Raw genomic sequence first — 24,573 nt, 5'->3', positions numbered from 1 at the left:
AACAGCGCAGCCAACAGGCTGCATTGGATCTTAATCAGTGAGAGCGCTTGACACAAACAGGAAGTGAAAAATGCTGAGAGGTTATGACTTTTGTTTAATAAGGAAGCCTATAATGTATTTCAAGGTTCCCAGTTAGTCAACAGTAAGCCAACTTCTGTACATACGTACATTATTACTCCCACCATATGCTCTGTTCTGACCATCACAGGTCACGGTATCATAGGTGAAGTGCAATCAGTTTCAAGCCAAAAGTTTACAGGTAATTTGAGACAATTTACACAGGCAGTGTTCACAATATCTCATTTGATAGTTATTACAGCGGCAGGCAACAGGTGCCCAAGTCATAGTTCATCGTTTTATACGCCCCAAGACATGTCTATATGAACGGGGATACAATTGTAACTTGCGTTTCTGTACTTGTGCTTTTATACTTGTCCCCTAATAAAAATATGATCACTAAATGTACAGGCTTTTTCCTGCCATTGGATAGTAAATGACGCATCAACTTCAGATACTGGTCTAGAGGATTAATTTGAAATGAGAGCTCTTCGTTTGTAGAACAAAAAAACACATTACACAGCTTTAATCAAAACAGATCTATTTATTACAATACAATGTCTAGAAAAGTATGAGGGATTGTACATGTGTGTGTGTAGTATACTGTATGTCTGTCATGGGGCTGCACAATTATGGCGAGAATTATAATCCTGATTACTTTGCTCAATATTGTAATTACTGTAATAGCGATTCTGATTTCTAGGAAAAAACTTTTTTTTATTTTCCAAATGCCTTTGTTGTTCACTAGAACCATATCCTTGATCAAATAGTATGTAATGGCCTCTGATTTTATTAAGGATCCCCATTAGCTGGTGCCATAGCAACCACCTAGTCTTCCTGGGGTCCACATAAAAAAAAAACATACAAACAAATGGCCTCTGATTTTATTGCATCTCTGTGTGCCTGACAGATGGGGAGAGGGGTTGTGCAGCGTTCTGGTTATTAAACCTTGTGTAACCTGGTGAGGGCAAGGTGCTACAGCCGACAAAATAAGATTAATGGCTAAGCTTCACGATGACATAATTGTGAAACATAAAATCGGATAGGATAAACCTTTATTAATCCCCCAATTCTTTGTGCAGCCCTACTATGTAAATATGTCTGTGGTTGAGCACGGTCATGCATGTTAAGAGTCCAGGATGTTGCTGAACCAGCTGTGATCCAACTTCTTGACTTTCCTCAGTTCCCTCTCCTGGGCTTTGGTGAGGGCCGGGGGCCCACGTGACGTGGTCACTTGCTCCTGTCTTTTGGCGCTCAGCTCCATTTCCCCCTCAGAGTCCTCTTCCTCTTTCTCGCTCTCCATTTCCTCCTCTCTGGGTTCATTTTCCTCTCTGAGACCACAGGAAAAAAAAGAAGAATACACATAATGGAACACCACGAGTTACAGGGAGTTTGGCATGATTCAGCATATTTTCCAGAGATAAACAGGAAACTACTGATTGTTCCCACATTTGAGGTCCTTTTTTTTTTTTTTTTAACCCTTTTTCCAGATTTGCTGAATCACCTTGACATTTAGTTGCATTGTGTCCGCTCATGATACCAAATGCCTCGTCAGAGTTGTCACACTTTAAGAGAATGTTCCAGGACATACAACCCACAACTATACTGATATAAAGCCATTATCATATATTCATATTTGATAATATGGCAGTAATAAGATAAGCTAATCTTTATTGTCCACTATATGAAAATGCGCCTTCGGCTTCACAGTAAAACACAACATGCACAGAACAGACAACAACCAAGGACACTGTTCCAGTCAGTGTGAAACATGTTTATGAATTTAGAAAGGTTATTGCATTCAAGACAGACTTTTTGTAAAGATGCTTGGTTGCTGCAGCATGCATATACTGTAGCGTCTTCCCGGGGGTAGTTATCTGAATTCTTTAAAGAGGGGATGGACAGTATCAGACACAATTCGTCTGGCTTTTTGTTATATTATTTATAGTTTTTTATTATGATATGTATATTGTAGTATTGTAAGAGGGAGGGTGCACAACCAGTAACTTTGTGAGGTACCGAGTCCGACTGATGGCATTAAATTATTAAAAGAAAGGAGAGGGCTGCTCCCATTTTAAGTGTTGACAGTGCTAAAACATGAGTTCAGCCGCTCCTGCTATCAGCTGATAGAAGTGGCAAAAAAAGTTTACTTATTGATTGAAACCATTTACTTTCAAGATGTCATTGTAATCAGGGAACTCACATTAGAGTTACCTTGCTCAATAAATCAGCAAGGTAACGTAGGTAATGTAGTCAGCATTGTCATGCATGAATGGTGTCAAGGGGATAAGTTATCCAACTATTTGTGTCGCTGTAAAACATACAGCCAATGGCTAAACCTTTCTTATAGTCCATGGGTTTTCAACTTATTGTGAACCAGGGACCACCACCCTGACTACGAATCAACCTGGGGACCACTGTTGTGTTGGGTGGGGAGGGGATATGGGCTAATATGAGTGCTTTGGTAACATTTAAATACTACGCATCCCATGTCATCCCACTGTTTCTCAACCAATGGTCCACAAGACTACTAGTGGTCCATGGCATAATTAGGCCTGCAGGTGATCCATGGGAAAATGTATATACATAAATAAAATACCTTTGTTAAATGTATTAAAAACATATTTAAATAATATTTCATAAGTCCATCAAATGTTAGAAAATATTTGAATTAATAGGCGTGGTGTGGGATTAAAAGCTTGGAATTAAATAATGACTGTTAAGGGCTTGATTTAATTTGTTGCACAACACTACATGCAACAAATTATATCAAGCCCAGGCTTTATTTAACTGAAATATGTGAGTGGTCCAGAGCTAAAAAAAAGGTTGAGAACCACTGATCTATTCTATTCTCTTACTTTATCCAACATTCCATTAAACTCATGTTAACTGATTTACTGATTTGTATCTTATGTATGAGTGAGCAGTACACATGCGATTATATTGGCACATATCCTAATAATGATGACTCAATCAGGCAATCCGGTACACTTCCCCTTCTTGAGATTCGAACTCCCTTTTCTTGACCTCCCAGTAACTGACAATATTATTGACACTTTATCATATGTCACCAGGTTATTTAGTGCACCGTTCCGTGGAAGAAAATAAATACAAAAAAAAATCACATTCCTACATTACTAAATGCATGGTCAGGGACCACATGCAATACCTTCATGGACCACCTGTTGAAAACCCCAATGGGGGAAATCACAATATGATTTCCATTGTAAATGCATACCCCTCCCCTCCCCTGAGCAATTCCTACTCTGTGAAAACCTAGTATCCAGTCATCACTTGGACAACATCATATTTTTCAGGACAACAGGATTATTATTCGGTCACTTTCCATATCTCTTCCATGACCTTCGTCATCTTGATGAAGGTCCCTATGTGACCGAAACATTGCTCTATAAAGAACATTGTGTGCAGGCGTATGGATGTTTGTGTGAATATTTTATCTAAGGTGATTTACTCCCAGCACCACAAACCTTTATCGAGAGTGTACACGTTGATCTCTCCTTGCAAACCAGATGAAGGACAAGGCCTTCCAGCTGGAGACTCTGGCTTACAGTGACAATCCTTTTCACATCAATGTTCAACACACACAGCCCTTGATTAAGGCTTCCTGAACATTGAAAGCTCTGTAATAATAAAGACTTCTTCTCTCATATGATTGCTGTCGGGCAGAAACCTAATAGTTCAAAGTTTCATTTATCAATAAAAAGTATTAACAAGAACTTGTGACTAAATAATAACTGGCATTGGATCCATTTGAACCGTTTCTATTTTATTTATTTAGTGAACATGTTTTGGACATACAAGGTTTCTGCCCGACGGCGACAATAAGGCTTTTTATTAACTCACCTGGCGTCTGTGGCTGAGATGAGGAGAGAGCGAGTGAACATGGAACAGAGGACGGAGGTGGAGGGGAGCACGTGGGCGGGACCGTGGAGGAGCTGCCATGGACACAAAAAGAGATGACAAAATATCACACTGACACTGATGACTTAAGGCAGTGAGGCCTTGTCTGTTCTGAGGGAGTCCAAAATGTTTGTTTAAATATATATCTTGAATGCTTATTTTGATCTGTTTAGTCGGTAGACAAAACATAAATGAGAAGGCAGAGATGACTGTGGAGGACACGGGACGTGTTGCAGGAACCCAGAACATTGTGATTATGTGATGCAGCATGCATGCACAACAACTGTTGTTACTTGTGCACTCAAATGCCTCATTTTCTTTACAAAAACATATTTTAATTTAAAATCCGGGATCATATATCTTGGTTATTCTGTCCTACTTTTGCTGCTACTCTATGATTATAATGATTTTTCTTATTTTAACTTTGTTATGCGTTTATTATTATTGCTGCTACAATGTCTGAGGAACCAGACAAAAGAATTGTATTCTTAAATATTCGTACACAAGATGTAACAAAACAAATCTTGAATCTTCAAACTTAACCACGTTCAACCTGGTGTCCCTATTTTGGGCAAGTCATTATAGCCAAACATTAAAAAAAAACGAAACCATTAAAAAATAAATAGTGAAAACAGCAGATCTACAAGGCTCAGAAAAAGTCACATTGTGACGCGTTGTGAGCATGTAGATCTGCTGTTTTCACTATTTTTAAGACAGAGAGGTTCCATGTACCGGTAATGTCTTTCTGTAGAACTGTAATCCTCACCTCCTTGACAGCGATGGAGGCCTGTGGGAGCTGCGTTCTCTCCGCAGACAAACTGCTCAGTGGCTCCAGTTTGTCCTGCTGCTGGTTGCGTTTCCCCAGCAACAGGTAGAACGGCGTCACTGCAACACTGTCTTCAATCACCAGCTTGAAACAGAGGAGGAAAAGCCACCAGGAATGTCAGAATGTACGTTCACTGCGACCATGCAGTCAAAGAGCCTGGATCCGGAACTGGACAGCGACCTACATTAACGTTTTATATGCTTGTATGCAGGTCAGATAGGGGCATGTGAGGATCTTATATAGCCTCTATACAGACAGACGGGAGTTTAATACTCCTTGACTGAGATAGGAGCCTACTGTACCTGTTTAATAGAAGCCACCAGACGTTCTTCTTCAACTTTGGTAAGGAATGTCATCAGATCCTGGAAAGAAGAGCCCATATCAGTTAAACACAGACACACACTCACACTCACACACACAGTGTCACTCGCACAGTCTCACACACAAGTTAGCATTGTATAATTACTTAGCCAGTCCAGCACATTTTAATTTCTTCAAGACAAAAATATATTTCTATATTGGTATTATAACATTTAACATGACACCTTCTTCACACATAAATCACAAAAGTTGAAGGAAATTATCAACAACTAAACCAACCTGCAGGGCTGGTTTTTACAAAGTTGGCGCCTTTGACAAGACTAACATTCCGCGTAAATGTAAGCCTTACAGATACATTTTTTACGCTCTCAATAGTTAAATTAACTCTCTGGATTTTGCACAGAACGTGTGTTTGAGGACATGTTTGAGGTGGTGGTATACCATGTACTGAGTGAAGAAGTAGAGTTGGGAGCGGTTGAGCCACTGCAGGCTCTCCTCGCAGCTCTCCAGCATGTCGTCACGCTGGGCGAACACGGCGTGCGTCACCTTCCCTGAACACAGGGCTTTGTGGGAGTACAGCGGCCGGGGCTCGCTGGGTTTAAACACAAACACTGAGACAACAGAGGAGGCGGTGGAGGGAGACAGAGGAAAACACAGGAATGAGGAAACATTTAGTTTATGGTTACATTTAAGGAACTGGCAAAAAGAGACCATTCTTGAGGTTCTCATGTTGTTCCCAAGCAAAACGCGTGACTGACTGGTGTGTTCAATGGGATTTATACTTAATTGTACGACGTATCGCACACCAAAAGTATTTACCAATACGATTTACAAGCTCGTCCTGTGACGAGCTGCGAGCTTGTAGATCGGCTACATTCGGTTAGTGACACCCGTGCGCAACTAAGTATAAATCAGGCTTTAATGTCTGGAACAACACGTGCCCCTGCTGGAGTCCTAAACCAGCCAAAAGGGAAGTTAACTATATCTATTCAAGTTCATAACCTCGTGTACTACATTCTCCACTCCAGTTCAGAATAGTAAACCAGGTGGCCTGTAGGGGGCCCGGTCCATCACTTCAGTTCACATTCAGTGTTTCCACTTACTCTCTGACTGACATAAGTGGAATATGGGAGGTCTGGGTGGTCAGTGCTGCTGACAGAGACTTACGGTCAGTGCTGCCATCCTGACTGCAGAAGGCAGCCACGTTCTCAGACGCAGAGTCGGCTAGGAGCAGGCTCACGTCCATAGAGGTACTCCACTCCACTGCCGGGATGGACACACCACGTAGAGAGAGAGAGCCAAAGAGAGAGGGAGAGTTTTATACCAAGTGAATACAAAACATTGAAATATTTTTTTTTTTTTTTTTTTTTTATGTTTCAAATCTTTTTTATTGTGAAGCACAGGGTTATATTATACATTTGTTCATATGGATTGCTTCCTTTTTTTTTTTTTAAACAAAAACCAACAGACATACACACAAAACGGAGTAACATGAAAAGAATACACTCAAACAAAAAAACAAAGGGACCCTCCCGCCTCCCTTCCCCCTCCCCAGAAGTGCTGCCCCAGATTACGTGCGACACAGGTCATCCACAAGGATTAGCCTATCAACCTTTAAGAAAGGAGACTAAAGGCTTCCAAATCTTTTCAAAATCTTTCAGTTTGTCTTTGAGTATAAATCTAATTCTTTCTAAATGTAAGGATTCTGTCATCTCGGTGAGCCAGAGTTTGATTGTGGGGGCCTCTTTCTTCTTCCAAAATAATAGTATCAATTTTTTTGCAGCGATAAGGCCGTATGAGAGAAGGCGCTGTTGAGATAATTGTAGTTTCTTCATCCCTTCTGATACTCCCAAGATGACTAACACTGGGTCTGGATCTATCTCTACCTCTAGTATATTGGAAAATAGTCTGAATATCTCTATCCAGAAATTCTGTAGGTTGGGACACAGGGCATAACTGTGCAGTAGAGTTGCATCTGCTGATTTACACTTATCACACTGGGGGGAGATGTCAGGGAATATTTTGTGTAATTTTACTTTTGAGTAATGTAACCTGTGTAATATTTTGAATTGTATTAAGCAATGTCGTGCATTAATCGAACAGGTATGTATGTATTCCATACTGCTATCCCAGATGTCTTCAGTCAGTTGTACGCCCAATTCCGCCTCCCAGTTGGCTTTAATAGAGTCAGTTGAGACCGGAGCCATGTTATGTAAAGTGTCATACAAAAAAGAAATGATGCGTCTAGTCTCAGCTGCATGACTTAAACACCCATCCAATCTGTCTGGCCTTGCTGATTCAAAATCAGGAATATGTTTTCTCACATAACTCCTAATCTGTAGGTATCTAAAAAAGTCTCGCTGCGGGAGGCCGTACTTCTCTTTTAACTGTATAAAGGAAGCAAATACCCCGTCCACATATAATTTTTTTATGCAAATTATTCCTTTCTCCTTCCAATCAAGGAAAGCACCATCTAGTTTGGAAGGGGCGAACGAGGGATTCGCTGCAATGGGTAGCAAAAACGACATTGCCCTAAGCTTGAAATGATTTGTGACTTGTCTCCAAATACGTATAGTGTTATAAATAATTGGGTTATAATTGTATATCTTTTTGTGTATTAATACCGGTGATAAAATGACTGCCCCTATGGTAAACGGTAGACAATCCTCTCGCTCCATTTCCAATCCATCGGGCAGCAATGCTGTATCATCCAACCAATAGGAGAGGGATCGAATGCCAGCGGACCAGTAATAGTGGCAAAAATTTGGAAGAGACAACCCCCCATTCATTTTGGACTTGCACAGATGAGCCTTCCCTATTCTATGTGTTTTATAATCCCAAACAAAATCAAGAATAATGGAATCCAATCGTTTGAAGAATGCTTTAGTAATGAATACGGGAATGTTCTGGAGTATATATAACAGCTGTGGAAGAAATACCATCTTTACCGCATTTACTCTCCCCACCATAGAGAGAGGAAGTGTTCTCCAAAACTGGATGTTATTCTTAAGTTTGTCTATCAGGGGGTCCAGATTAGCTTTAGATAGTGAGTTATAATCTTTAGTGATGATTATTCCAAGGTATTTAAACCTTTCCTTCGCCACTTTAAAAGGAAGTTGTTGTAGCCATTCATTATCTACAATATGGATTGGCATAAGTTCGCTCTTCCCCCAGTTGACTCTATATCCTGCGAATGTTCCAAATTGATTGATCAAAGCCAAGACTGCCGCCATTGATGTCCGTGGTTGCAAAACATTGAAATATTGCTGCCATTTTGTTTCTAAAGTTTATCCCAAGCTAACCTCTCCTACGTACAGTATGTGGACTATTTCTGACAGCAAATGCACAATTCTTATGGGTTTTGTAAGATACATTTCTCTAAGTTACAATGTAACACAGCTCTGTTTACACATTTATTTGTTCCCCTTTACTTATACATATTATTTTGTTTTGATTGTATTGTTTAAACGTATGTTTTCTCGCGCCAATAAATCCCCATTGAATTGAATTGGCAGAACAGAGAGAGATAGGGCAAAACATTGACCTGTACAATATGATGCTGTGGCACATGCACAGACAGAAGCACGCATGCACGGATTGCACACGTGGATACACATGCAAAAATGCAAGGACGGCTATTTTACAGTTTTAACCCTAAGCCGAACATATGTAGTTGCACGCCGGGTGTCACACATGGAAAATAGCCACCTACAAGCTCACAACAGCGCATTGTGACAAGCTTGTAGATCGGCTATTTGTTGGTGGATGACATCGGCACGCATCGAAGTACAAATCTGGCTTTAACTCCCAACCGCAAACCCTTAAACTAACCTCTATATGCATAATTCTAACCACAACCGGAACTCTAAAAACCTTTTTAAATCATAAAACAGCAATTTATCTTGTGAGGAACAGGAAAAGGGTCCTCACAATGTCCATTTCTCAAATCCTACTATACTTCTTGTAGGGACATTTGGCCCTCACACGCATACGCACACGCACACACTTACAGGAGCAGGTGAGAAGGTTCCAGCAGCAGAGGAGGTTTTTGGTCGTGGTTCCCAGCAGATACTTGGAGCAGCTCAGTCGGCCGAAACAAAGATCCCTGTTGGAGCACAAAAGGATTATATGTTTCTCTACTGGTACTTCAGACTGTCACTGCATTGACTATTTTTCAAAGCCTCTTATTTTTGCACACTACATGCACCCGTTTGGCCAGAATAACTTTTTCAATACCTCTTAAAAAACACTTAACACAGATGTATTCAAATAGTTATGCAAATACAAAACGTCCTCAATCAAACCCCTACAACATCCCAGCCATAATCTGCTGTGACCATGGCCAGGGAAGAGATACCGGAGTATCAGTAGCCATAACACCAGACTTCAGAAGAGTGTTCCTTCCTCTATATTTGATTCTCTCTTGCCTATTTTTACTTTTCTTATAATTGCAATATTGAGTGCACAGACAACAATTTCACTTACTCTTACCTTGTAACTGTGTAAAGTTACTTCAACCTGCCTACATTTTCATATGTCCTTCCTTCTGTATTCCCTTCACTGGTGATGACCTACAAGGCAATCAAGGGCATGGGCAAACCCTACCTCCAGGCTATGATCCACTCCTACAACCCTTCCTGCACACTTAGATCAGCTAACACAGGATGTATGTCTTTCCCTTCCCTATGACTGCACAATGACATCAAAAGTAGGGCTGCAGCCTGCACAATTAGTCAAAAGTAAATCATGAGGTTATATTTCACAATGTAATCGTGAAACTTGGCAATTAATTCTAAGGTCTTATATGGTCGGCTGTTGCACTTTGCTCTTGTCTCCTCACCAATTGACAAGGATGAATTAGAAATCAGAGCCTATTGATCATTCCCAACAAGATTAATGAAAACCCTGCAGAGATTTTTGCATTTGGTGGGCAACAGTGACCAAAAGTGACATTTTAGCAGTCTAAAGCCTTATTTATACTTTGTGTGCAGAAATAGATGATCTACAAGCTCACAATGCATCACATTATGACATGTTGTGAGCTTGTAGATCTGCCATTTGCAGCATGCGACACTGCCGCATAACATACTGTAATATAAATGAAGCCTAACACGAGGCACACCGTTTTCCAAAATACTAGATGTTACAGTCATCATTAAATATATCAGTTGTCTCTGGGTAGGTCGCTCAACTCAACTCCTTGCATGTAAATGTAAATCCTGGTGGCTAGTCCACACAGAGCCTTCCAACTACCCCCTACCAACCACCTCTTCTCACCACACATATTTCATAGGATTAGCTTGGGTGCTCCAAATGGGAACATGCAAGTCATGTGAAGTTAGTTTCGACTGGATGCTCTCACATATGAACCAACTATACAGAACAACAGGGAGGCGCTTATGCAAGGTGTGGAGGGCAGCTGTCAAAACAGCCGATTCTTAATGTCTGGTTTTCCTTTCCACCTCACCATGCTGTTACTCCTGGATTCCACTTGAGCTTCCAAGTGACACAGAAAAAGTGTTCATCTGACACTTTTGACCGCAGATGGCTGACCAAAACAACTCGTCTATGCTGGCGATGGCCATTTCTTTGCCGCATATTTTGAACACTTGGGTGTCACGAGCGATTCAGGTTTTATATTTGGGGTGTTTGAGCCATACACTTGGAATTTTTTTTTTTACTGGGCTATCGTTAGTACGGGTGCAGATTATCCCATTACTGAGGGACCAACTTAGAAATGGGGGTTCATTTCAGGAAAGCAAAATGGGGTGAAAAACCCGTCCTCCATGACCGGAGAGCCCCCCAGCTCAAAAGACCTGGCGGTTTGCCAAGGTTTCCAGACGTCCATTTAGATTACAAAACCTACAGTTTGGCCCCAATTTGAGCAGGAGGGCACCCAGCATGGTTTGACTTTTCTGTCCAGACTCTTGCATTCCCCATCTGCTGAGAGGGGGAACACTCTTGATTTCCTACCAGTAAGGTCAAAAGTCGTTTACTCCTCTAAGACACAGAGGAGCCTCTTCAGACCACAGAACTCCAAACAGTTGGTTGCTATGTTAGTGTGTGTGTGTGTGTGTGTTGTATATTAACCACTTTATTTGGGCGTGTCATTATAGGCATTTTCAAAAATGTTTCAAAGATAACCTATCTACAAGCGTTGCAATGCATCGTGTTGGGTAAAACGATAGTATAAGTGGGCTTAAGTGGTTACGTACTGTGGATCACTGGAGGAGGAGCCTATTTCCTGTTTGTATAGAAGGAGGAGGCAGTGAGATTTATGAGCAAACACCATGAATAGAACTCTATCCGCTGCATGGCAACAAGTGGCAGTTAAGTTTGCTTTTTGATTGTGTCTTTGTGTTACACTGTAAAATAATCAGGGTTAATTTAACTCTGAGAGGGCACAAATGGAACCAAATGGATCCGTGGTTCCATGTGTGCCCTCCTGCTCAAATTGGGGCCAAACTGTAGGTTTTGTAATCTTAATGGACCTCTTGAAAACTTGGCCCGGTCGCCAGGACTTCCTCAGGGGGTTTTCAGGTCATGGAGGATGGTAAAAGGCTGTCACTCGTTTTTCACCCATTTTGCCTTCCTGAAATTAACCCTGTCTCTCGAGTTGCACCCTTACTATGAAAAATGTGTGCATTAGGGTTAGGGTTGCCTGCATTGTGTTTGTGCGTCCGTCCATTATGTGTGGGGTCATCACCTGATGGCACCGGGTGGCTGTGACAGAGTTGTCAGGAGCTCCCAGGAGGCGGGGCTCCAGACGGTCACCACCTCCTGAAAGCTGACGGCCAATAGGGAGCCGTCGGCCGAGAAACAGCAGCGCTCTGGGATCAAGCCGTGATAGGCACCCACGAAATCACACGACCAAGAGGGCCCTTCATCTGCGCGGCCCACATGAAGAGAAAGGCAGGATTGAGAGAGACGGGGGGAGGGGGCATGGAGGGGAAGAAAGAATGAGAGAGAGAGAGAGAGAGAGAGAGAGAGTGCCAGAGAGGGAGAATGAGAAAGAGATTGAGAGACAGAGAATAAAAAAGTATTCAATTGGTGGGAAAGGCTGTCTCATGTCTACTGTCAGAACAGAAGCAGTCTTTATGTGAGGGTTAAGTGTTTGATTCACCCTGGGGCTATCCAGGAAAAAAATCTATTCACATAAACATTGGACATATATGTTAAATACTGTACATATGTGTGTATAAGGTGTAAAACATTGAAGGAGATGGCAAGAAAATGCATGCAAGTACAAACACAGACCGCACTGGTGATTAATAATGTAGCAGCACTGTTAAAGGGATCCCTGGCTAATAAGCCAAAATGCCTTAATACATTATAATTGTAAATAAAAAACACCTTAAATATTGTATTTATTGAAGAAATAGTTCATCTTTCACTCAATAGGGGCAATGCCCGTCGCAAGTTGATGTAATTTGTCCATGTGTGGTCTAGCCCTATGGAATTTATGGAATGCATGTGAAAATAAAAAACAACGTAATACTTCCTAAGGTTAATATGAGCATCAAATCAATATTTTAAATTATTATTTTTTGCACATGCATTACATAAATTCCATAGGGCTAGAACACACGTGGGCAAATTACATCATCAACTTGCGACGGGCATTGCCCCTGAATTGACTGAAAGATGAACCGTTTCTAAAATAAATTTAAGGTGTTTTAAAAATGTTATTTCAGTTATAGAGGGCAATTATAATGTATTAAGGCATATTTGGCTTGTTAGCCAGGGATTCTTTTAAGTTTGTCCTATGATGATGGCAAGATGAGGATAACCAAATATGTTGTCATCCCATTTTGATTCAAAACCATTTCTATTTTGCTCATAGAACAGGGAATGAACATGAACACTCCAATTAACAATGTGTACACTCTCAGAGTTAAATTAACAATGAGAAATAGTGTGAGCACAAGCAAACCAGATCCAGACCCAACGACTCAAACCCCATCTAGAGGCCAACAGCTGAGGGAGGATGGAACCGGGCTAGACGGCTTACCCTCCGAGTCTGCAGCCTCGGCCAGCTGCCAGGCTTTGAAGTGTCCGTCCCGGCTGGTGGTGACCAGCGTGGTGGTCTGGGTGTCTGTGGTACAGCAGAAGCACATGGCTGTAATCTTGGCTTCATGGGGGGCTGTGATGGTGGTGTTCAGCACAAAACTGCAAGCGAAACAAGATTATGGGAGTTAGGGACTTTTTGATGTGTAGCATCCCATTAAAACAAATCCCTTGTATTTGCAGACATTATTGAACGGTGATTAAGTTCTGATTATGATTCAAGCCTTTCCCCTCTGAAAGGTTACAGGTCACAGCCAGCGATGGGAGGATTAGTACATGTTTTTTTTTTTGTCAAAATGGTCTTCTTTCCACCTATAGCTGGTTGGTTCAGATGCTGCAGTTTACAATTACAACTCGATGTCAAGTCCCCCGTTCTCGATGACCACCGGGAACGTTGAGACGTCTTCTATCTAGACTGTAACTGTACCTCTGGGTTTGCTCGTCGTACGACCAGAGTTTCAGACTCATCTCCAGCTCCGAGTCTTTCTGTGTCCTCTCCTCCAACGTTGCCAACCAGTCGCCACGGGCATCGAACGCTGCCTTCGCCACCTCAAACTGCCGAAGACCAGACTGGTGGATGTACTCCTGCTGCACGATGTCCAACTGTAGAGGAACACAGCACAACAGTCTACTTCTACAACATGACTCATAGCTTTTTAACATTTTAATTTGGTCTTCAATCCTTTTTTTTATTTTTTTTTATTCAGTTAGGCCTAAGCAATTAATCAAATTAATTCTATTAAATCTGAATTTATGTTTTTTTTTATGACTGGTAAAATGTCTGAATCAACAGAACGGACGCCCACACTAAGTTCACCCGAGGATATTTCAAGTAATTGAACAGCAATTAAGAGTTTTAAGATTAAGACAGGAAGTGCAGATGGGAAGTCAGGGCATATTATATGACTAATAAAATACAGTCCAAGTACCGTATATGTTTGAACTTTCAGCCCTACAAACCACCTTACAACACGTGACTGTGACATTTCCAGGTACTGAAATCTCAGCACACTTGTAAAACCTGCACGTGAGATCAATAAAGGCTTCCAGCCATTAAGCTACCTAATTTACAAGTTGTAAAGCACATTGTATGATGAAAGTCTAGTCACTTTCTAGCTTATTCAACATACCGCTCTGAAGTGCAGTGGGACATTCACCTACAGTACCACAAACTCGCTGCCTGACCAGCCACATGATCTAAGTTATGTACGTAGTCTTACTGCCATTATGTGACTTTTTTTCATGCCATGGTATCTGCAATCATGGAGCTGATTTTTTTTACCACGTTCAACCTGACGTCCCTATTTTGAGTCATTATATGGGCAAGTTTTCAAAAATAGCAGATCTACAAGCTCCCAACGTCCGGCCACACATTGGGAGCTTGTATATCCATTTATTTTAAATCTTTCAAAAAGGTTACTTGTGTTTATTTCTTTTTATTTGTTTGCTTAAATGTTCTCCAATAGAAACTTTAATAAAAAGGGTTTTCCAAGTAGATTTCAAGATTTTGCAATTCAATTGTTTTCTTTTTCCCCCCTTTTTACAAAATATAGGTCAAACATCAGTACTCTGTGGCCTAGGGTATCCATTGGGATCTAAGGTAGATGCCTACTGCACTACAAAATCTACATCAGCTGGATTTTTCTGCAACATCCCAGGGTACAAAATGTGAGATCCTGCTGTTAGTTTGTACAGTTTATGTACTTGATGAATGTAGAGATTTATTATATTGCTATACTGCTTACATTGTACAGCTGCTTGTCTCTCTGGAGGGAGTAGAACTGTAGGTGGCCTGGTTTGCCGTTGAGCACCAGGGCTTTGCTCCGTGGGTCCATTATCAGTTCCGTCCTGACACACTCACCTGGAAGAGAAGAGGTTGGAGTTGTTGTTTTTTTGTCTTATTGTAAACATTTAATTCTGCCTGCATCCCAAATTGCCCATAGTGGATAATAAACATCTGGAGTGATTTCCCTCCATATCACAACCGCTACCACTGATTACATTTGGCACCAATGGACAGATGACAGCACAAAAATGCAGCACTTTCAAAACAGCAGGTACTGTAGATCTCCAGGAATTGTAGAGATCAAAGATTATTTATGGTTCCATGCAGACATGTTTTGTATGTACAGAGAACAGCTGTTGAACGTTGAGTCGATTCTCACCTTTGACCAGGCCTTGAATGACAGCAGACACTTTGATAGCGTTCTGAATGACGGTAATTTCTGGAAGAAGAGGAGAGGCACAGTGGATGAAAGGACGCACTTAATCCTCTTTGACCACTTTCAACCTAGAGTCCCTAATATGGGCATGTCATTATAGGTGAACATTTCCCAAAATCTTCAAACATTTTCAAAACATTTCAAACATTATATACTGCATATATTTTTTCCAAAATGTTCATCAATGGTTAAAATAGCAGATGAGATCTACAAGCACAACACATTGCAATGTGACACAGTGTGAGCTTATAAACATGCCAATCAGGCATAGCAGTGGCAGCCATTTTGTGGTGCCACAGAAAACCTTATAATTTTTCCCATAGAGATTTCCAAAAATATTTATATAAATTATTTATAAGCCTGGTGCCAAGCCATCCAGGCTCCTGGTGAATCATGACCGTAAAACATTTGATTCTGTCACTGTGTCAAAAGAATATTTTAAAAACCGCAAACAAAAGTGTATTTATTAAATATAGAATATAATATAATTAAATATTCAAACATTCATTGACGCAGAATCAAATGTTTTATGGTCATGATTCACCAGGAGCCTGGATGGCTTGGTTCCAGGCTTAAAATAATTTATATAAATATTTTTGTAAATCTCTATGGGACAAAATAATGCGGTTTCTATCGGTGGCACCACAAAATGGCCGCCACTGCTATGCCCTATTTTTGTTATTCGTCACATGACGGAGCATATAGGCCAGAGATTAAATGGTGAATGAGCACCTTCACACCAGTTGTGAGGTCGAACACTTCCTTCAAAGTAACCTACAGGTGTGCAGTGTCCTCTGGTGGACACATTTGCAGACAGCGTCTGTCACAATCACAATAGTTTCAACTAAAGCTCAACTAAAAAATACATTCAAGGAGAAGTCGCTGCCGAATTCTCGCACTCACATTGGGTGCACTTGTTATAATGCATTGACTGTGTTATTGTAAACCAGTCCAACTGTGCGCTGAACAAAATCTCTGGCTCCTTACTGTTGTCCTCATGAGAGGTGCAGAAGAGTGATCCATCTGGTGAGACGGCGATGTGCGTGATGGCAGCACCGAGGCGGGGCAGGAAGTCCTTCTGGTTGTCCTGGCCGTAGCGCCACTGAACCAGCACCGACTCGATGCCTCCGCTCAGCAGGTTAGTACCTGGCAGAAAACAGTGCAAGAAATACAAATAGTTGACCAGGGTAGGAAAACGGTTCTGCCGCAGTGGCTGGTTGATTTTAACATTGATCTTTCCTTTGGTGAGATCGTTTCATGAGCTCCCCTCGTTTAATCGCACCCACACAAATAACTTGCTTTTTTTTATAATTCCATACCATGTGTCTAGTTATAACACCAAATTCACACACCAGGAGCTTCAAGCGAATGATCATAGTGCAGACATTTGCAAAATGCAATAAAATGTCCATTGTATGAGTGACCGTGTTGTACTCCAGCTGAGAGTGCCTGAGCCTGGCAGCATAGCTCAGAGACAGGGAGAAGTACAGACACATGATGCTCTCTGGCAGCTTGTTTGTAAACGATTCATATATTTTAGGTGAAAAATAGGCCATAGTTCTTGTTCAATCTTTATTAATTTCCAGCCTGATCTCCAGAGATTACCGTAACATTGCACGGAACGAGTGCACTTCATTCCGTGGATAGACGCCTAGAAACCCCGAAATTGCGTGCATATGTACGGCGAGTCCCACGGTGGGCGTAACCAGTCGCAACCCGGAAAAACCCGGAAGCAGAGCAGTCCCCACAACAAAATTTACGATTCTGTGCCTATCGGTACATAACTCAAACGGCGCTGAGTAGGCACAGGCGAACGTCACACCGTTCAGGACGGCAACTCGGTCGCCTTAGCTCCCTCGGTGGTCCTTCACGGGGTGACAGTTCGCCTGTGACTGCGCGCCTCCGAAATGGTTTTGTCACAAAGGGAGCGCCGTACATATGCACGCAATTTGGGGGTTTCGAGGCGGCTATCCACGGAATGAAGTGCACTCGTTCCGTGCAATGTTACGGTAATCTCTGGAGATCGGGTTGTAATTTCACACCTACTGTGGCGATCTGCGCCTTTAACACTGCTCCCTACGTCACGCGTTCCCACGCCTCTCCAGGAAACTATGAATGAATCAAAGGGAAGATGGCACGGACTACGAGCCGGCTCCTGTCAAAGACAGGTGGTGTCGTGTCCTGAGATTCCCTCACGCTAGTAGCCTGCCTCTGACCCGCTAAACAGCCCGTTTGTTTGTAGCCCACGCTGTGGTGTAATCGACGCGATCGGAGACGTGGATGGTGGTCGTCTACCCGTCGGAGCACTGCTGCGGTTGTGCTCGAGGCCTCGTTACGGGAGGTAACGCCGGTTTATGACAGCTCGCTGTCAACGCTAAAGTGAAACACTCCCGAGGGGTTTATGATGAGGAAACAGACCTACATCACCACTCTGTAAGGAGATTCACAGCGTCCTCCTGACTGACAGTGACGTTTTGACTGACATATTTTACTGCGGAGGTGGACATTTAATGAAGGTTTCGTTTGATCTGTGCTACGGTGTTTTGCGGTAATGAACATTTGTTTGATCTGTATCTGAACATTACCTTTTGGAATTGTGATATTGTACTGAACACTGACTGGGGGGTTTTGGGGAATCAAATTGAATACACTGTTGGCAAACGAGTTACTCTGTGTGTGTGTGTATTTTCTTTGTGATTTTCTATGGTATTGTGTGTTGATTGTTTGTTTCAGGGGTTGATATAATATTTTGTCAGTCCCTTGTACGGTTGTTGGTGTATTATTATTTAACCCTTTTTGTCAGACTGGGACTCTGACTGGCACCCCGGCAGCTACCCCAGCAAACCGCTACACTACAACTTAGTTTGAAACTTTGTTATTGATAATCGCTACTTCTAGTTTATTTGTATAGCACATTTCAACAGCAAGGCAATTCAAAAGTGCTTTGCAATATTAACACATTGACCGCCAGAGGTTAATCTCATAATGTACTCACCAGTGCCAACGTGTTATTGTTGTTTTTGTTTTTTTCATGTCGCCATAGATCTTGTTAAAATCCTTAAGATTGAGCTGTGCACTGTTTGTAAACATCGCCGACATCTCACTGCTTCTACCAGTGAAGACCACGTGTCAAACGGGGCATCCATGTTGTAGTTAGAACGGTTTACGTTAAACAGTGATATGCGAGGAGAAAAAACTACAAGGAGAAAATGGAGTTTCAGTTTCGTCTGCAGAACGAGGGCGGACGTGATCGTCAAAACCGGATCCCAAATAATTCTGTTTCCGGTCATCAAACCGGAAGCGGAAATTGATAAAAAAATTCCGAAAGTGAACCTGGAAAATTTCAGCGCGAAAAGACCGTGGACCGTAGGGCTACGGTCTCGGCGCTTAACAGTTGGATTTAACGGACCGTAGGACTACGTTCTTGGCGGTTAATGTGTTAAGCAAAATACATTAATATATCAAGACGGCACCACAGAAACAGACTACTGTGAGGATGAGTGTATGCACCTAGTCCAAACCTAGTTCAGAGCACAGCGCGCTTGTGGTTGGCTGCTTTTTGCTAGCTCCGCCTCCTGCTATGGTGGCGGCCACTTCTCTCCATAAACGATGCATTTAACCTTACCGTTACCGCATTCTCAGAACATGGCAGCGAAATACAGCTGCTGGTGTGAATTCAGCGTAAGGCAGAGAGTGAGGCAGTACTAGTGGTTGTCATGTGTACCTTCTGGACTGAAGCGTAGTGCTTTGACAGCACTGTGGTGCCAATGGAGGGTAGAGTATGTGTACTCTTTGCGGTGGTCAAAGTTTCTCCTGGAGGAGAGGTACAGAGACATACATTGAAATCACACATACAGCGCTATATATATACACCTACAAGAGGAAATGATAAAGTCACAATTGAAAAGACAATGAATAAAATGCTTTAACAATAAATGCTGTAAAACCAAAAATCCTCTTTTGGAACAATAAGTGTCAAACTTGAGACTTGTGTTCTAATTTCACTCACCACAGGCGGATCTTGCCATCCTCATGTCCAGTAGCAATGCAGTCATCTTTAGGATGACAAGAGACACATGTAAATGTGTTCTTGGCTCCCTTCTTGGAATTTACACTTAGGGGAAATCTATTGGCGAGAAAAGACATAATGGCTAAGAAGTGGCTAAGAAGGGTAAGGCACCCTACCATTTGAATCAAGTGATCCAATCTCAATGTGCCCATCTAGTATAGGCTAAAGTAATCTTGACAGTATTACTGGGAGAGGTGTGGTAATGTAATTTTCACCAGTGTAATTGGATGATTTCACTACAGTGAGGAACTGAGGATCAACAAAATTGTGGTATTATTACAGGCAGTGTGTCCCTGAGAGTGCTATTCAGTAGTCAGTAAATAGATACACATCACACAGTCTTCACGGATAGACACGTCGCGCAAACTAGCTCCTAATGTAAATCCACCCCCCAAATGTAATGGACTGGTTTAGTATCGAATGTATATCATCGGTACAGACAGACACCCCGCCTCTTACAGACCCACGGTCATAATTGATCATCAAACACTATGAGGTTTTGATATTATTACTCTGTACCTGAAATGTGTCTAGCTGACAGTCAATTCAACAGTGGGTACCCATTACTCACCTATAAAACGTCTGCTTCTTGAAGAAGTACACCTGCAGCAGCAAGCCTTTAGCTGAGGCAATATATTCACCCTGCAAGGATGACAGGTTTTGTAAACCACTGGCATATAATGTATTTTAAAATGTCCCTCTTTTCAAGTGTGTGTCCATCACATTTAAAGATTAATTCATGATGTTATTTCAGAGCAGTCAGTGGTGTACAAACCCCTCTGCCAATGGAGATGGCTGCCGGGTCAGAGCCGACATCAGGGAGCACTTCAGACATATCTGTGGCGTCCACTACTTGCTCTCTGCTCTGAGGCAGCTTAATGGCCACCAGCTGGAACATCTCTGCAAGGAATGATGGGATTTGATGTTTTTTTCTTGACCGTGTGTTTGGGAAATAGTTCACACTAAGTTGGTGTTTGTAGTTGTGGGGAGAGACGAGTGCATGACCACTTAAGCCCAATATGCTTTTCTTTGTAGGATAAAATGTATATAGCGAAATAGCGAAAATAGCCTACAAGATCACAACAGGTGGGAGCTTGTAGATCTATTTGCTATTTTTTATATAATATAATGACATGCTCAAAATGTGGACGCCAGGATGAAAGTGGTCAAGTCTCTCTATTTCTGTGTGTTCTTAATACATGTATTCAATGTAATTGAGGGTCAAACGTACCAACTCTTTTCTCACTTGCCATTGGAACAACAAGGAAAACAACCCCAGCATGCTTTGCAGAGGTATAGATGGAGTAGACGGGGTATCCAATGACAAATGTCTGGAAAAGATCAACATAACTGTCACACAGACTGTCCGGGGGGACATATCAAAATATAATTCATATACAGAAATCGATAGTGGAGACAGTGGGGAGTAATTTGAGAGATAATTCATCCATACCTTGATAAGGATACCATCTGTGAAGTCCCACAGCCTGATAGTGCCATCTGCTGACGAAGAGTATGCCTGCAAAAAGACACAGTGACGATCGCTGGGTAAAGCAATTTTTTTTAGAATGCAGTCCAAAAAATATATTACAATAGGTGTAGGATAAAAAGCAAACAGTGAAAGTGGAAAGATTATATCCGCACACTGTTTTACTTGCTCCGGTTCTTGTGTGGATATTCATCTTTCCTAAATTCAACTGTTTACCATGCAGGGTGATGTTGGGAAATACTATCTATCGACCCCACTAGGTTAGGTTGTAAGATATTCATGTGTAATTACTGGTCATTGCAGCCTTAAAATTTAAATAAAATAATTCTGTAACTACACTCACAGTACTTGCTCTATCATTTAATTTGTACACTATCCCACACATATTTAAAGATTCTGTTTCAGTTGGTACTGGCCTTCTGGTACCAACTCCTGTAAAAAAAAAACATGACATGTTTAATTTTATATATAAACATCAGTCGCTCCATTATGCCACAAATGCAAACGGTTTGCTCACCACCAGATAATCACAGACACAGAGTTGAACGGTTAGGGGAACCAGTCAGTACGTTTTGAATGAGGGACTATAATTACTAGTTTGTTATAAGTTAACAGTCCTAAATCTCAATCCAAGATGACACCTCCTCCTGACATGAGGATTTGACGAACCTGAAGATGGTTGGAGGGGTTGAGGACAATGCCTGTCACCATGTCTCTGTGGCCCTGCAGATCATGGATGGATTCTTCTGTCTGTGTGCTGAACACCTTCACACACTCCCCTGAGGGAACCAGTAGGAACCTTGACATAAAATGAGCAAAAAATAATCTGTCAGTTGTCACATACATAAATTTGATTAATGATTTAGTTATGAATCTCGAGGTCATGTATGAATGTTACATCTTGTTAAGTTGATGGAGTGGTGGGTAGTGTACTGGGTACTGCACAGCAAGTTAGCATGGTAAGTGGTTCTTCTCAAAGTGTGGTCCATTTATCAGGGGTCCTTGATATGGTTCCAGGGGGTCCCCAGCAAAATGATTAAAGGTTTAATTTCGCTATTATTTCACCGGCTAGAACTTAACCCAATGACAGAATGTATAAGAATGACTATTCAGTGAATAGGTTTCATTCTCTCCAGTGTTATCTCCCCAGTCCCACCTATAAAGTATATAGACAGTGGTAGAATTATGCACTAAATCTAATCTAACGATACAAATGTTGTTTTATAGGGTCACCGACTCCCTGCTGGCACAAAACCTTTTCAAATGGGTTTGGGCGACCTAGTACAGTACATATCAATATAGGGGTCCCTGACATGAACATATTGATTGATTGATGTACTTTATTTAGTAAGACATGAGAACATCAGTACATGGAAGTACAAATTCACAATACAAGGTCTACTAAACTGGGAGACTCATTAAGCACTGAGCTTGTTTAAGATGAGATCCCCATGCACACAAATCATGATGACATATAAGAGACAGAGACAGATATACACACTACTATACAGAATGTCATACAATCAGCTTACAGGTTACTGGTATGAAGAGTGAAAAAAATATACAAGAGAAGAAAAAGAAATAAGGGGGGGGGGGGGTAGGTGAAGACTTAGACAGGGGCCATTTTCGAATTGCAGCCTCCTGAAGGTGTATCTTTAGGGCAGTTTTGAAAGTGAGTAGGGTTTTACACTCCTTTACTCCTTTTGGTAGGGCATTCCACATTGTTGAGCCAAATCTGGGTTGCACATGATTTGAGAACCATTGTAGTAAACAACCAGTAGTGTAAAGTAACTAACTACATGTACTCAAGTAGATAATATTATACTTTTACACCGCTACAATTATTGGACAGCTTTAGTTACTAGTTACTTTGCAGATTTTAAATATTATTACAAAACATACATTAACCACTTTTGCCCTATATAGACTTTGGCTATTAGAAAAAAAGCCAATCTACAAACTCGCGACGCGTTGTGAGCTTGTAGATCGGCTATTTTCAAACGATTTTACACATTTTGAAAACATGAAATGGAAGATTTCGGCATAATGAGTACTTTTCGTACTTTAAGTATATTTTGATGCCAATACTTTTGCAGTCTTCTACTCGAGCACATTTTGAATGCCAGACTTTTACTCGTAACAGAGTATCTACGTTGTGCAAATGATACTTTTAACAACATGTGCACGACATGTGAGTACTCCTTCCACCACTGTAAACAACATTCACACCCGGGACTCCCCATTTCTTTGGTGCTTCGCCCAGGTGGGCGTGGCTACGTGCCTAAACACTAAAAGGATGCCTCAAAACCACGCCCACCTGGTCGAAACACCAAAGAAAGAGGCTCTCAGCCGGCATCAGCGGCTAACTGCTAGCATTAGCGTGAGCACGTAGTAGCTCATATAACGTTGACTCTGAAAACAAGGCAACGTTTCGCCGTCTCTGCGTTTGTTGACACAACTCTGCTCAACACGACACACACATACCTGGAGTCGTGGGTGATGACAGGCTCCCTGTGGTTGATTTTGCTGCCGCCTCGGTGAACCACGCGGATCTCGCCGTGTTCCACCATGTTTGTTTTTTTCAATCTCAAGTCAACTACGACCCTTCACCCCTGACCTCAGCTCTGATGGGGTTTTTTGTTGCTGCAATCTGTGTGATGTCGCCCCCTGGTGTTTAAAAATGGCGTTGGCCAACGGTTTTCGCGTCTGTTGTTGCGTGTAGTAACAGACGGGATTAAAACACTTCTTTATTGAAACATATGGACTAATTCATTGCACAAATACACTCCGGACACCTAGTTAACATTTGGGGAAAGTTAAGCACCTTATATTTTGCATTTGTACATGTTCGGAGAAATGCGGGCTTTACTGGTGACATTGTAAAAGTCATACTCGATCAAAATCTATGATAGTCTTGATCTAAGGCTAGTTTTGTCATAATAATACACACCTACAACGTAACTACTAACTAACGTTTTCAAACAATTGTAGTGGAGCAAAAGTAAAATATTTGCCTCTGAGATGTAAGTAAAAGTACAGAAAATTGGGAAATACTCCAGTAAAGAATAAATACTTACTGGATAATTACTTACCAGTACTTGAGTAAATGTAGGCTACTCAGTGGTGTAAAGTAACTAAGTACATTTACTCAAGTACTGTACTTAAGTACAATTTTGAATTTTTTTTTACTTTACTGGAGTATTCCCAATTTTCAGTACTTTTACTTCTACTCCACTACTCAGAGGCAAATATTGTACTTTTACTCCACTACAATTATTTGAAAACTTTAGTTACTAATTACTTTGCAGATATAAATGACTATTATAAAACACGCATTAACCACTTTAGCCCTATTTTATACATAGGCTATTTGAAAATAGCCGATCTACAAGCTCACAACGCCGTCGCAAAGCGACGCGTTGTGAGCTTGTAGATCTGCTATTTTCAAACATTTTAGTACTTTTACTTTTGGTACTTTAAGTACATTTTGATGCCAATACTTTTGTACTTTTACTCAAGCAAATTTTTAATTTTGGATTTTTACTTATAACAGAGTATTTTTATATTGCAGTATCGGTACTTTTACTTAAGTAAAGAATTT

At 41.4% G+C, this 24,573-nt stretch overlaps 1 protein-coding gene across 1 annotated transcript; it reads right to left on the bottom strand.

Annotated features, from left to right (window-relative positions):
* Window positions 1–581: 581 nt before the first annotated feature.
* wdr75 (WD repeat domain 75) lies at window positions 582–23,581 on the bottom strand. Its single transcript, XM_080456488.1, has 21 exons — window positions 23,457–23,581; window positions 21,642–21,771; window positions 20,937–21,002; window positions 20,715–20,814; window positions 20,259–20,383; window positions 20,055–20,125; window positions 19,424–19,540; window positions 19,139–19,227; window positions 16,402–16,560; window positions 15,358–15,417; window positions 14,938–15,053; window positions 13,620–13,795; window positions 13,137–13,294; window positions 11,832–12,012; window positions 9,136–9,230; window positions 6,293–6,388; window positions 5,567–5,736; window positions 5,107–5,166; window positions 4,745–4,888; window positions 3,922–4,013; window positions 582–1,388 (listed from the first exon to the last, which is right to left on the bottom strand). The coding sequence occupies exons 1-21, from the start codon at window positions 23,540–23,542 to the stop codon at window positions 1,184–1,186; spliced, it is 2,496 nt and encodes an 831-aa protein (XP_080312614.1). The 5' UTR covers window positions 23,543–23,581; the 3' UTR covers window positions 582–1,183.
* Window positions 23,582–24,573: the final 992 nt, after the last annotated feature.

This window comes from Gymnoscopelus braueri (genome assembly GCF_963280865.1).
Source record: "Gymnoscopelus braueri genome assembly, chromosome: 18".
Taxonomy (NCBI): Eukaryota; Metazoa; Chordata; class Actinopteri; order Myctophiformes; family Myctophidae; genus Gymnoscopelus; species Gymnoscopelus braueri.
This window is presented reverse-complemented; position numbering and strand designations above follow the sequence as displayed.

Excerpts from the sequence above, each read along its gene's own strand:
- wdr75 (XM_080456488.1), bottom strand. The coding sequence starts at position 23,542 with ATGGTGGAACACGGCGAGATCCGCGTGGTTCACCGAGGCGGCAGCAAA. Across the intron at positions 20,126-20,258 it reads CCATCTCCATTGGCAGAGGG|GGTGAATATATTGCCTCAGC; the intron begins GTTTGTACACCA and ends TCATCCTTGCAG. Across the intron at positions 13,796-14,937 it reads GAGACAAGCAGCTGTACAAT|TTGGACATCGTGCAGCAGGA; the intron begins GTAAGCAGTATA and ends GTTCCTCTACAG.